The 13,744-nt window shown below is 47.4% G+C and overlaps 1 protein-coding gene across 1 annotated transcript in view; it reads right to left on the bottom strand.

Annotated features, from left to right (window-relative positions):
• irs4b (insulin receptor substrate 4b) overlaps positions 1-13,528 on the bottom strand; it is a gene marked incomplete at its 5' end in the record, with an annotated part of 84,675 nt that extends 71,147 nt beyond the window's left edge. Inside the window, one exon of the mRNA XM_084327700.1 lies at positions 9,328-13,528. Coding sequence (XP_084183826.1) covers positions 9,328-13,528 — 4,201 coding nt within the window. The remainder of the gene's footprint in view (positions 1-9,327) is intronic.
• Positions 13,529-13,744: the final 216 nt, after the last annotated feature.

Below are 13,744 nucleotides of genomic sequence, written 5' to 3'. Positions count from 1 at the left end.
AACATTTTGTACATGGTACCGCAAGGTACGTTAATAATAAATGTACATGTTAAAAGGATGATACAAAAAGCCAGACAGAGGGCTTGTTTCCAGTTTCAGTTTGTTTTATAATAAACAATCAAACTGAGCATTTTTTTATTTAGGATATTTAAAATATCTTCCAATGTTAAATAAAGGTTTATTGCACTTTGAAACGGCTTCCTTGCATTATTATGCTATTATTATATTAGTAAAAATAAATAAAAAGGTTAATTGAAAACTTTTGGGAAATACATTTCTCAAAAAAAAAATCTCTCAAAACCGCAATAATATCGCTTATCGCAATATTTTCTGGGACAATTAATCGCCCAGCAAAATGTGTTATCGTGACAGGCCTAAGTAGTAGTAGTAGTAATAGTAGAGTAGCATCAGCAGCAGCAGCAACAACATCAGTAATAGTAGTAGTTGTAGCAGCAGCATCAGTAGTAGTTGTAGCAACAACATCAGTAGTAGTAGTAGTAGTAGTAGTAGTAGTAGTAGTAGTAGAGTAGCAGCAGCAGCAGCAGTAGCAGCAGCAACAACATCAGTAATAGTAGTAGTAGTTGTAGCAGCAGCATCAGTAGTAGTTGTAGCAACAACATCAGTAGTAGTAGTAGCAGCAGCAACAACATCAGTAGTAGTAGTAATAGTAGTAGTAGTAGTGGTAGAAGTACTGTAGTAGCAGCAGCATCATCAGTAGTAGTAGTAGTAGTAGTAGAGTAGCAGCAGCAGTAGCAGCAGCAACAACATCAGTAGTAGTAGTAGCAGCAGCAGTAGCAGCAGCAGCAACATCAGTAGCAGTAGTAGTAGCAGCAAGAGCAGCAGCAACAACATCAGTAGTAGTAGTAATAGTAGTAGTAATAGTAATAGTAATAGTAGTAGTAGTAGTAGTAGTAGTAGTAGTAGTAGTAGTAGTAGTAGTAGTAGTAGTAGTAGTAGTAGTAGTGGTAAAAGTAGTAGCAGCAGTAATAGTAATGTAATAGTAGTGTACTTAGCCAACATTAGACTGGCAGACTAATAGCGAGGACTGGCAAAGAGAGGTTTAGACAATCATCTTCATCTTCTACTCAAAGTTTGAGCTTTCCAATTTATTGATACATTGGGAACACCTATTTGAAGGCAAACAGTGGCAGTTTGAGCAACGTCCACTTACTAGAGGGAGTGACATAACTGGATTCACAAATGTTGTCGACAAACGTTGTAGAATACGAACAAAAAAACCATGATGCGTCTCAGCAGCAGACTCTTTGGTTAAATGTCAGGGCTAGTACCAGGATAATAGCCTAAGACTTGGAGAGGGAGTGACCCACCCTAGTCATGTGTGGTAGGGCTGCACGATTAATCGTTTTTTAATCAAAATCGCGATTTGGAATGATGCAATTATCAAATCGCCAAGCCTGCAATTAATTTTTTTTTTTTTTTATTTAACCAGGAAGTCCCATTGAGATACAAGATCTCCTTTGCAAGGTAGACCTGGCCAAGATGACAGCAATAACATTTGCAATACATCACACAGCAATAAAATGTGCGATACATCACACAAGAACATAATAAATGTGCATGTATACAATACATCACATGTAAACACAAAGCAGAATAGTCTACATGATAGTAAAAGTGTATAATACAGGGTAATACAGTAATTTTGCAGTTGGGACCCGACTACAGAAAGCAGCAACATTCTTCTTGTAAATTTTTTTTTAAAATATGTTATAATCGCATCGCAAATCGCAATCGCAATATCTGTCAGAATAATCGCAATTAGATTATTTCCCAAAATCGTGCAGCCCTAATGTGTGGGCAGGCAAGCTAACAGCACTGTGTGTGTTGTGACCCTACAACTAGGCCTGCCGCGATAAGCAATAAATCGATTAATTGCTGCGATAATTAAAATGAATGCAATGATTTTGACGGGCGCGATTAATTGCTATTTGCGCGTTTGTTTTAATGAGGCGGAACCAGTGCCGCTTGTCAGTCACTGTCCGTGTTGGGAGGCGGGTCGCTGACGTTACTAGAGTACAGCACGGGAGCCCCGTGGGGCAACGCCACAGCTTAACTACATTTCTCAATAGTGTGGCTCCTTTTAACCAAGTAGCATTATTTGTAGTGTAACGTTAGCTATTTTTAGACCCAAGTAGTTACTCGCTACTGCCCGGAGAAACTGGACTGCTAAATAAAGATGAAAGATAGAGCTTTGATTCTCATTCCATGCTAACAACATTAGCTAACAAACGAAATACAACGTATAGCATAGCTACAAGTACAACACAGAATAACGTTAATACAATTACATGCATCATTGTTTACAATGAACGGGTGGGGCTGGTCAAAGGACTGGACACGGGGACAAGTTAAACATGAATTAATTTATTATAACACTCCGGTATTTTCGAGTCGTGCTGCAGTGCCTACGCACCACAGCTATTCTATTATATACTGCTTTGACGCTTCCTCCTCATCGTTGATTGCCTGTAGTAGCTGCATCTAACGTTAGTAGCTAACGTTAAAACTAACCTAAAGTTAGTTGTTCACCAACAATCTCAACATTTGTTATTAGCTCAAAAACAACCGGACGAGACATGTTGTCGGCTCATATGTTCTGCTTAGGATAATCGCAACAATACTTCCGGTCCGGTCGGTGGGCTTCAAAATAAAAGTCTAAAACCGGAAAAGACGGAGCGGTGGGCTTCAAAATAAAAGTTTTGGGAAATAAATTTCTCAAAAAAAATTCTCTAACCGATCGCAATAATATCGCTTATCGCGATATTTTCGGGGGCAATTAATCGCCCAGCAAAATGTGTTATCGTGGCAGGCCTACCTACAACTATAAAGCACCCTAGGGCTGGACGGTATGGTCTAAAATTTACATCACAGTATAATTTGAAGCATAGACGGTAACGGTATATATCACGGTATATTCATTTATCTTAAAATGTCTATATAAATGCTTCTGAAGGGGTAAAACACTGGCAGCTATTATTGTACTCTTGTATTACTAGGACATATTTCACATAGTACAGAGGTATTTTAAGAAAATGTATTGTGCAAAACTGCAATAGAAAAATGCAAAACCTTTTCTCAAGTTACTTTTCATGAAATACAATAAAATCAAGCGGCACAAAGTGAAAATAAAAACTACTGGAGGACAGGAGGTTCCTTTCCCTCAAACAACTCAAACACAATAAAACTCCAACATAACTTAACTTTAGTGTACATGTTTGACAACGAGAGAGCGTGATGTAATACGTTTGAGTTTAAGGTTTGAGCGTGCTAAGTTGCCGTAGTTGATGATGTCACACCAGGATGTCAACACACCGAGTTGGAAACAAGAGCATAAAGCGATGGATAAAGCGATATAAAGAAACAAATAGCAAATAAATGTGAAGTTATCTTTGAACCTCTGTTCATGTCAAGCCTCGTCAATATAACCCCCCCCTTTCCTCACTAATGGAACTGGTGCCGCGGAGTCACGTTAGAACGTTAGCTTAGCGGCTAACGTTAGCCCGTTGCTGCGCAAAAACAAGTCTCCTCTCAGCCTCCTTAGCCAAATTGAAATGCCCAAACTGTATGGCAAGATCCGTGAGCAAGTGGAGAAAAACTCAGTACAATTAAACACTATGCAACGACCACTGCAAATGTTGAGTGAATCGTCAAGTAACGTTAACGTCATGCCTGTACGTTAATGCCAAGCATACAGTGCAAAAATGCTTCCGCATTCGTCACCGCACGCTAGTGCGGTAAAGCGCCCTTCTTTTCAGACAAATGCTACCGTGCGTGCACCGGCGGCGGCGTGCTCGCTCAGGTGCGTGCGTGCGCCGGCGTGCTCGCGCGAGGTGCCCGCGCATGCGCATGAGATCCCGCCTTGGTTGACACGAGCGGAGCTCAATATATATAAGTCACCGCCCATAAATTCAGTATCTAGCAATAGCTCAATTGGCAAGGACACATGGCTGTGGATCCTATGGCTTGTTTGCTGGCGAGTTCGAATCCCATCGAAAATATTTTTTAACGTGATTTTTTTTTAACGTGTATTCTTTCGCCGGTTAAGGTTAGGCATTGTTTCGGAGTTGGTTAAGGTTAGAACGGTTAAGTTTAGGCGCTGTTAAGGAGCTGGTTAAGGTTAGAGTTTGTCAAAGAGAATGGCAATATAAGGTTAAGGTTAAGGTTAGGCATTGTTTCGGAGTTGGTTAAGGTTAGAACGGTTAAGTTTAGGCGTTGTTAAGGAGCTGGTTAAGGTTAGAGTTTGTCAAAGAGAATGGCAATAGACAGCCTATTTCCGCGCGACCTGGGCGCTGGGCGGCGGAAAATGAAAGGCGCATTACTGCACGCTACTACGGTAAATTTTTGCACTGCTTGCTTGGCATAAAGCTACACGCTAACGTCATTGCTACTGCTGTGAGTAGCTGCTCTAGTCTACCGGTCACAAGGTATGAAGGTATAGTCAAAATCCATACCGTAGCGCAAATTCATACCATTTATACCGTATACCCCGTTTATCGTCCACCCCTATGTAGTACATCATGGTAGATATTTAGATCACACAAATAGTCTGTTTGTAAGTAGAGATGTTCCGATACAATTTTTTCCTTCCCGATCCGATTCCGATACCTAAGCTTTTGGTATCGGCCGATACCGATACATAATTATTTTTTTTATATTATATAAATAATATAATTTTCTTTACAGCTACAGATATTGTTTTATATTATATACTGTTTTTTGTAATAACTAGAAAGTAATGGTATTTATTCAACAACAGGTGATTGTATAGATTAGTATTAGTATCATTAATTGACAACTATGCTCAATGAGTTCACCCACGGAACGGTTGTTGGGACATTGGTTCCGCACGGACGTTATACGTTGTTGCACTATCCAGGTGCTCCGGTTCAGTTAGCTAGTAGCAGAGGCTCTGACTAGTAGTAACGTTTATGTTGTGATTTTTAATGCACAATAAATATTCAACATTCTCTTTTGAGACTCCGCCTCAGACTCTTATCCTTTGGCACTAAAAGCTAAACATTGTCACCAGTATGGCTGTCATGTCATTAATGTCATTAATTGTGTGCAAGAGGTCAATCAGTGACGACGTTAGCGTGAGCTAGGTTAGCCAGTTAGCGTGAGCTAAATGGAAAGACAATGTAACGTTAGTGGTGAAAGTGATTTACCTTGGAATACTCCTTTGCCAACTTGCTGTACTTTGCTTGCAGGTCTGCAGCCATTATTGCTGGATTATGAATAGCCCCAACTTTAGCCAAGGTAACGTTAAAGCTAAAACTAGCTTTTCGGTTAGCTCTTCAGCTAATGCTAATAACACCAGCAACGAACACATCAGAGCTCCCCGTCAACACCACTCTGTCGGGACGATGGCAGTTAAGAAAGTATCTGCTGTTAAAATGACAAACAGCATTGACACTTTAATTCACGGTCGATTAAAAACACGTTTGTTTTATAATGCTCACTCTCAGCAGGAGGATACCGCACGTGTTGTTGATAAATTACGTCATATGGGATCGGAGGCTAGACTTTCGGCGTACTCGCCGATACCAGCATTTTAGGCTGTATCGGAGGCAATTTCAAGGAACAAAATTAACTTTTTGACTTACCAGCCATTTGGCTGGTAGATTTTAAAAACTACCAGCCAGGCAGATTTTTTACCAGCCAAAAATTTAAAATAGCTTTTTAGTATATCGCCATGTGTTATTATTACTATATAATACTCTCATATGCTATTTTCAATTAATATCATAAACAACATAAGGAATATTAGCATAATTTTGAGTGGACTGAAGGAATGAGTCAGCGTTAATAGTTTTAAATGCAAATAATTTATTGAAACGTAGAAGTGGGGTCGGGGACACACACACGGTTTCAACTCACCACCCCCGCATCATATTGTAGTCTAGTCTGTCTTCAAACTTCCACTCCTCTCGAAACCTTTTTATATTTGAATATCAACATTATCTGTGCATCCTCAGTAATCCTCAGTTTACTACAATATACTCCTCTCCTGAGTCCTGACTAGTGACTTCATGGTCTTTCCAAACGCACGCACACACACAGAGAAAGGGAGAGTGCCCCCCCCCCCCCATTTCCCTTTCCCCAGTCCACACTGTCTGCTGTTCTCTATGGCTCTGCCGCTGATCAGGATTAGCTTGTTAGCTTACGCTAACATAACGTTCATTTCGGGCGATGTGGGCATAAAGGAATGGCGACGATGCAATGCATGTTAGATGCATTTGACCCGTTGTGAGAAGAAGAAAAAAACCACAGACTTATTTCGGCTCGCAAAATAGGCGCACTGCTGTGTAGCTCTGCTCTCAGGGAACAAACGTAACTTTTTGACTTACCAGCCATTTGGCTGGTAGATTTTTAAAACTACCAGCCAGGCAGATTTTTTTACCAGCCATTGGCGGTTGGCTGGTACTTATTTTGTTCTCTAATATAATTATTATTATTCGATTATTAATTTCAATATAGAATATTCGTTGACAGCCCTACAAGTACAATCAGTTACTGCACACTACATCACCCCTGAGTGGAACATGGAAAGCCAAACTTTCCCCCACTGTACCGAAAACCCGTACCGAACCTCGACTTCAAAACCGAGGTACGTACCGTACCGTGGTTTTTGTGTACCGTTACACCCCTAATGGAAATAGTCTTTGACTATTTACCTTTTTGTTTTTTTAAACTTGTTTTATGTTTCTATGTTCGAGACAAATAAAAAACAAATCAAATAAAAAAAACCTAGTCATGTGTTGTTGTAACCCGACATGTGTAGGCACTGGGCAGGCAAGCTAACAGCACTGCATGTGTTGTAAGTTGTAACCTAGCCAGTGATTCCCAATCATATTTGTGTCTGCCGTCTGCCCACCACAAAGTTCGATTTCCCAAACGGACACAATATCATATGAACAGCTCTGCTCACGTTGCATGTAAACAGTATTTACTGCTGCTGACGGCGTGGCATCGTACCCTGCGCTATATAACCAGAGAACCCATGGGAAAACACTTCAATTAGGGTTCAACCGATATAGCCTTGGCCTGTGGCGATATTTCATGGGACTGAAGCTAGATTTTTGCTGCAGAAATTCAATACCTTTAAATTTGAACATCCTTTTTAACAAGGATACACAACTTACTGTGACATTTTTTTTACTGGAAATATTATTTGATGACTAGAATCGTACAGAAACCAGTTAAAATTATTATTTTCTTTAAGGCACTGAAATCTGCTGTCTACTTCAGGTGAGAATAAGACAATGAGACCATGTCTGTGGCGTAGTAAACATTGACAGGCTAATATCTGAGAGCTTGATATCCCGATTGATTACTATATTGAGTCTATATAGCCTGTCAATGTATGACTTCCAGTTCCCAATGACATGTGATATTGTCTTCTTATAAACAATCTGAACTGAACTCTCACTAAATTACTGGCTCATTTAACGATATATATATACACACACACAGCATGGCATCTTGACGATCCTACACATAGGGTTAGAAACTTGACAGTGTCAGTCTCTCTCTCGCTCGCTCTCTCTCGCTCACACACACACAGAAGGACGAGACCAGGATTGTGAAGCACTCGTGTTTTGCCATAGTCCCCTCCAAGGCAGAGCCACGCCGTCTCGAACATCATTACCACCTTTTACACTGCAGTAAACGCATGCTTCACTACATGCCGCTACCGCCAGACCACACAGACAAACTGCCGCTGACAGACAAGCCATGGCCTACTACAGCCTGCACTGTGGCACGGACGACGAGTCCATGACAACACAAAAACTGCCATAAACGACAGGAGGTCAAGCTAAAGAATCTCTCCATTAGAAATGTAACAAGTTTCGTGTCCAAAAGCCTGAAATCATGAAAATCGGATGATCATATGCCTGCACAGTGCTGCACACACACACACATGAACATAGACTCACATGCATACAAGTGTACGTACGCATACACACACATGCCTATTTGGGTGATTGAAGATTTAGTGTAGAGCCATATGAAATCCGTTTAATTTTTTTCCAAATTCCATTTTATTTTTTTCCAAATTCCGTTTTTTCCGTTTTAATATTTCAGAATTCTGTATTTTGCTTTGTACGCTCATTTTACCATCAGAAATAGTGTCTAATAAGTGGGAATGAATAAATGTCCACAATTTAATAAGATATAACAGTCCATTTAATAGGGCTGTCTTAAATACTTCGAAGCTTCGTTCGATGGGCATGGGATTCGAATATGAAAATAAATTTTGATTATTTAAAAAAAAAAAAAAAAATTATATATATTTTTGCAAAATCAACTCTGCCTCTCTTTGTTAACTACAACAAGCAATGCTGTTTGTTATTTAAGATGAGGTCGGACTCGGCACTGACAGATGTGTTCATTATGCTGCTTTTATAAAGCCTCAAATGACGGCTTACGATATTTCATGAAAGCAAAGTGTTTTTTTTGTCTAAGATTTTAAAAGGTTTAAACTTTACAGCACTGAAAAAGTTGAACAAAGTGATGTACAAGTCCCACAACATAAAAAAAAAAGTAATTTTTTTTTTTTTTATATAGTTGATTCCATTTTTATTGCTCAATTCCGCGATTCCGTCCGCGATTCCGTGATCGCGGATTCCATATGGCTCTAATTTAGTGTCTGCACTTTACCTTATTAGTGCCATTTATACTTAGATATTTGTGGTATTTATACCTGGATATTTTGGGTATTTATTCTTCGATATTTATTCTTAAATATTTTGTTATTTTTTTATACTTAGATATTTTGAGTATTCATTCTTAGATATTTTGAGTATTTATTCTTAAATATTTGGGGGTATTTTATACATGGATATTTGAGGTATAGCCTGCGCTCTAAGCCGGCATGACTTTCCTCTGGTGACTAGCTGAGCTAATGGTTAATAACGAGTGGATAGGCTCACACAGCCAGATCTCAACATGAACGACAAAACGGGTGCCACTCAGAGTGTAAGAGCTGCCATAGACTTCAATTCACCAGAGAGATGCTTTCAAAGACTAGAGCCCAGCGCTCAAAGCGCAACAGTCTCGTCAGGATCATAGAAGCACAAACCAAAATAGCCTCCACCAGCAGACTCAAGTTGATATCACGTTGCTATTTATAGCACTGGTGCTAGATGTTATTTCAGTGTTAAATGAGAAAAGGAGCAATTCGTTAACATGTAGGATTCTCCCTCACTCAAGGTGACTTGTTCTCACATCCATACATGTATATTCTCTCTCTCCGTGTCTTTGTCACACTCACACTGGCTACAGATGCACACTTGTGAAACATACCCTTGGTTGTGGCGGTGACTCCGTCAGATTTGGTGAAGTCTATACTGGCGTATGCTCCGTTCTCTGGTGGAGGCACGGCCCCGGTCGACGACGCGCCCCCGGTAGCAGCTCCCGTCGCCCCCCCGTTACTCCCGTCCTCCATCAGCTCCAAGGCGATGTAGTTCAGGCCGTTCTGGTACCCTAACGACGTGTTACGACACATCCTTCCACCCCCGGCTCCGGCGGAGGAGGCAGAGGTCCCGGGGCCCGTGCCCGATTCCGAGGCTCTCGTTGTCTGGGTGTGGTGAGCCGAAGAGTCCCCCGTCCCCTCCACGGACATCCACACGCTGTCAAAGGAGCCAGAGCCCGCCCACCTGGGAGCCTGACCCTCCGTTAGGTGAGATCCGTTAGGGGCCGGGGAGTTACTCGAGGCGGGGTGCGTGGTTGAGGATGAGGGGGCGCCTCCAACCCCTCCTCCGGGGGGAGTGGAGATAGAGGAGGAGGTAGAGGAGAACGTCTCCGAGCTGTGTCTCCTCCTGCCCTGGGGGTCCGCTCGGACCACCTTGGGCTCGGGCTGGTGCGCTGCCCTCCCGGGGCTCGACGGGGGCAGAGGATGAGACGTGGAGGAGGACGTAGGAGGCGCCACAGGGCCAAAGAGGCCCTCCGTCACACACAGGTGCTGCAGCATGGTGGTGGGGCTCCTCCGCAACCGCTCCCCCCTGCTGAGGTTAAAGGTCATGTCCGTGTAATCATCCCCCATTGACCTCCAGTGGCCTCCGGTGGCGGCTCCAGGGGAAGCCAGCGCCGCAGGATTAGTGGCCAGGGGTCGAATATAGCTAGGCGGGTTCCAGGGGGCGACGAGACTGGGTCTGGGGGACTGGTTCTTGGCCAGACATCCATCTCGTTGGTCCCCCCCTATCTCTACGCTCATATAGTCCTGGTGGGTTTGGAGCTGCAGCTGGGGAGGGGAGCGACGAGGGTCTCCGGATCCCACAGAAGGTGCATTGTCCTGGGCAGAGAGAGGATAGGCAGGGGGCTGTTGTTGGTGGGGGTAATGATCTCCAAACTCAATATTGATATACTCCCCGGGACTAGAGGGCCCATCAGCAGAGCTGGCAGGGACAGAGGCGGGGGTGCCTGGGGCCACAGCCGAGGGCTCGCTGGCCCGTAGCGAGCCGTGGAAGCTCCTTCTGCCCAAGGGGAGCCTGTTTGGTCTGACGGCCCGCCCATCAGCCATCGCGGCGGTCGTGTGCTGAGCCCCATACGGTGGGGGCGGGTGAGAAGGTGTGGTGTTGCTGCTACCGCTCCCCCCACCCCCCGTCGTCCTCCTCTCCGGCGTGGAGGCGGAAGCTGCAGCCGTGGCCTGCGAAGAGAAGACCGGCTTGGCAGGAGAACTCATTGGAACATACTCCCCGTACTCCCGCTCGTCTCTCGCCTCTCTGGCGGGAGCCTTGTAGGAGCGAGGGAGGGAGAAGTAAGGGCTGTAGGATTTTGGGGTAGCCTCAGGTGTGCTAAGTGCGTAGTAATCTCCGCTCGCCTCGTTAGAGAGCTTTCGCCCCCCGCCGCCGCTATACGACATGTCCATGTATTCCCCGTTCTCGGGTCGTTCTGTCACGCCGTCTGCCCCGGCCGTGCTAGAACCGCTGTGTGGGCTGGGGGAGGCCTGGACGGGGGAAGGGGAGCCACCACTGCCCCCCGGGAGCATCATCATGTAGCCGTGAGAGTCCGCGGAGGACTGAGGCTGGAGCTGGGGGTGGTGGGCCGAACGAGGGCCCAAGGCCGGGCTGTGAAACTGCGGGGAGTGGGAGACGTGGTGAGAGTGGGGGTAGGAGCCGGGTTGCATAGGCATGTAGTCGGGGGGCGTGTCACGTGGCGAGGCGGCCACACCACACATCATTGGCATGTACCCGCTGTCCTCCTTGACGGAGGAGGAGGAGGCAGAGAGGGGGTGTCGGTCTCCACCGGCGTCCGTCCGGGAGAGGGTGGAGGGCCGACTCTGTTGGCTGTGCTCCGAACAGGAGCTGTAGTCGGAGCGCAGGGAGGAAGAGGAGGAGGACGGAGGCCCCCCGCGGAGCAGCCCGCCGCTAAACGGCAGCCCCACCTCTCCCATTGACCCCTCATCCAACGAGAAGGTGGTCTGGGTCATTTTCTGATAGACGGCCACACCACCCCCGCCTGTAGCGCCACCCATGGTTCTGGAGAACGAATGCGTCCGCCTCCTCAGGGACGACGACAAGGAAGAGCGATCGTCTTCCGTCGCCGACGTGCTCTCCTCCCGCGGCGTCTCTCCTCCTCCGCCGTGACTCGCCGAGCCTCCGCCGGTGCCGAACACCTCGCCACGCTGCCAGCCCATGGCCATGTAGTCACTCAGACAGTTCTCCTCTCTGATCGGCGGGGTGTTGCCCAGGGAGTCCGGGGTGTTGCTCCGCACACGGAAGTACCGGAAGTCTCCCGGGCTGGAGCCGTACTCGTCGGAGGAGTTGAAGCCTCCGTCGGAGGGCGAGCCGCAGATGGAGGCGCTGGAGGGGCGGGTGAGCGTGTCGGAGACAGAGCCGTGGCCGCTGCTGGAGGAGACGCTGACGGGGCTGGTGGTGGAGGGGAAGTGGGAGACGGGGAGCGAGGCCGAGCGGGCGTGGTAGGCGGCGGAGGCCGGGATGGCCCTGACGTAGCGGCCGCCACCCACGCCGCCGGCACAGACGTTTCCCGGAGCCGCCACGCCGCTGCTGCCGGTGACCCCGCCCTCCTGCCGGCCCAGGTGGATGCGGGCCGTGTTGAGGTGGACGAGGCTTCCCGTCGCGGAGCGGAACGGCCGGTTCATTGTGCCCTCGCCCTCGCTGGACGTGCGGAAGCGGTACCCGCTGGCACCAGAGCTCTTACTCGACGGCGGCGTGCCGACCACAGACTCCGTCCTCGACCGCCGCTGGAGCCCCGTTTGGCTGGGCGGCAGGTTGCCCAGGTGACGCCGCGTTGTGATGAACGGCATGGGATTGGAGCCCGATGATTGGCTCTTGCTCCTGGGCCGGAACTCGGCAAAGGCTTTCAGAGCCTTCATGGTCTCCAGGATGGTTTCATGCATGTTTTGGGCGACAACAGAATCATCCACCTGCATCCATATCTCCCCGGGACCAATGGAGGAGGACCGGCCCACCTCGATGAAGAAGAAGCTCTCGGAATGGCCACAGCGCCTGATATTCATCAGCTGGAGATTGACACAGGGGGTTTCAGAGTTCAACTTAACAAGATGGATCGTTTTCGTCGAGAGGCATAAACGGTACACACCAGTGAGGTTTTTCGTTTGGCCCAGTCCTTTCGGCTTCACATTCACCTGCCACACCTCTTTGAACACAGTGCCGGGGGTGACAGTGCCGTATCCATCATCCAAGTCATCCGAATCCATGTGCCCCTTCTTGCCCTCACTCATCAACTCACTCACCGCCACATACCAGTCTTCTTGCTCCTGCTCGTTCTCAGCCACAATGGCAAAGTACTCGTCCTTAGTATAGAGGGCAATGAGGTGCTTGTTTTTAGAATCCGCCCTCTTGTTCACCGTGAAGCACTGGTAGAGGTAGATCACCCGCTTCGGGGGAGAAGGGGCGACCGCTCCGCCGCTGGCGGCAGCCGCAGCGGCCGACCGCAGGCTACTCCGGAACTTCTTCTCGCCGTCATAGTACTCCAGGCGGCCGGGGCCTAGGTGGCTGGCCGCCCGCAGCACGAAGAACCTCTTGTGCCCGTGTTTCTGTTTCCTCAGGTAGCCACACTTGCGGATATCGTCCGCGCCGCCTTCCGAGGAGGTGGTGCTGGCGGCAGCGTTTACAGAAGACGACGCGACGGCAGCGTATACATGGCTGCTGCTGGAGGAGGAGGGGGGGGGGTCATCAACATGGACCTGAGAGGAGGCTCTCCGCGCCGGGGACTCCGAGGTGCTGTCGCCGCCGCCGGAGAGATGCTGCTGCTGCTGCTGCTGCTGTGGCGGCTGGTAGTGGTGATGCTGCTGATCCTTTGGCTGGCTGATTGGCGGGTGATGGTGGCTAAGAAGGTGGTGGTGTTGTTGTTGGCTGGAGGGCGGCAAGTGTTGATGGAAACGAGAGCCTCCTCCTCCTCCGCCACCACCACTGAGGTTAATGACCGGCGGGGAAGAAGGGGGTTCCCCGCCGACCGAGGAGCCGCCGCCGTCTCCGTTCGACGTCCCCACGTCCCGCTGCGTCTCCAGCATCATCAACATCGCGGCTTTGCTGTCCTGGTGGTAATTGGTGAAATTTGCCATCAGAGAATACTACAATCGAAAGGTCACTTTACTTCTTTAGCAAGCTAGTCCGAGTGGACCTAGTAGACGACCCCATTCTTGTTTTGAGGGGAGACGAGCTCCCGAGTCCCCGGCTGCCGCTCAGTGGCTACACTAGGCCAGCTAACTTGCAACGGCTCGACTGGTAAAAAAAAA

Source organism: Notolepis coatsorum (assembly GCF_963971535.1).
Source record: "Notolepis coatsorum genome assembly, chromosome: 13".
NCBI classification, from domain to species: domain Eukaryota; kingdom Metazoa; phylum Chordata; class Actinopteri; order Aulopiformes; family Paralepididae; genus Notolepis; species Notolepis coatsorum.
The sequence above is the reverse complement of the archived record's forward strand: the minus strand, read 5'-3'. Positions and strand labels throughout refer to the sequence as shown.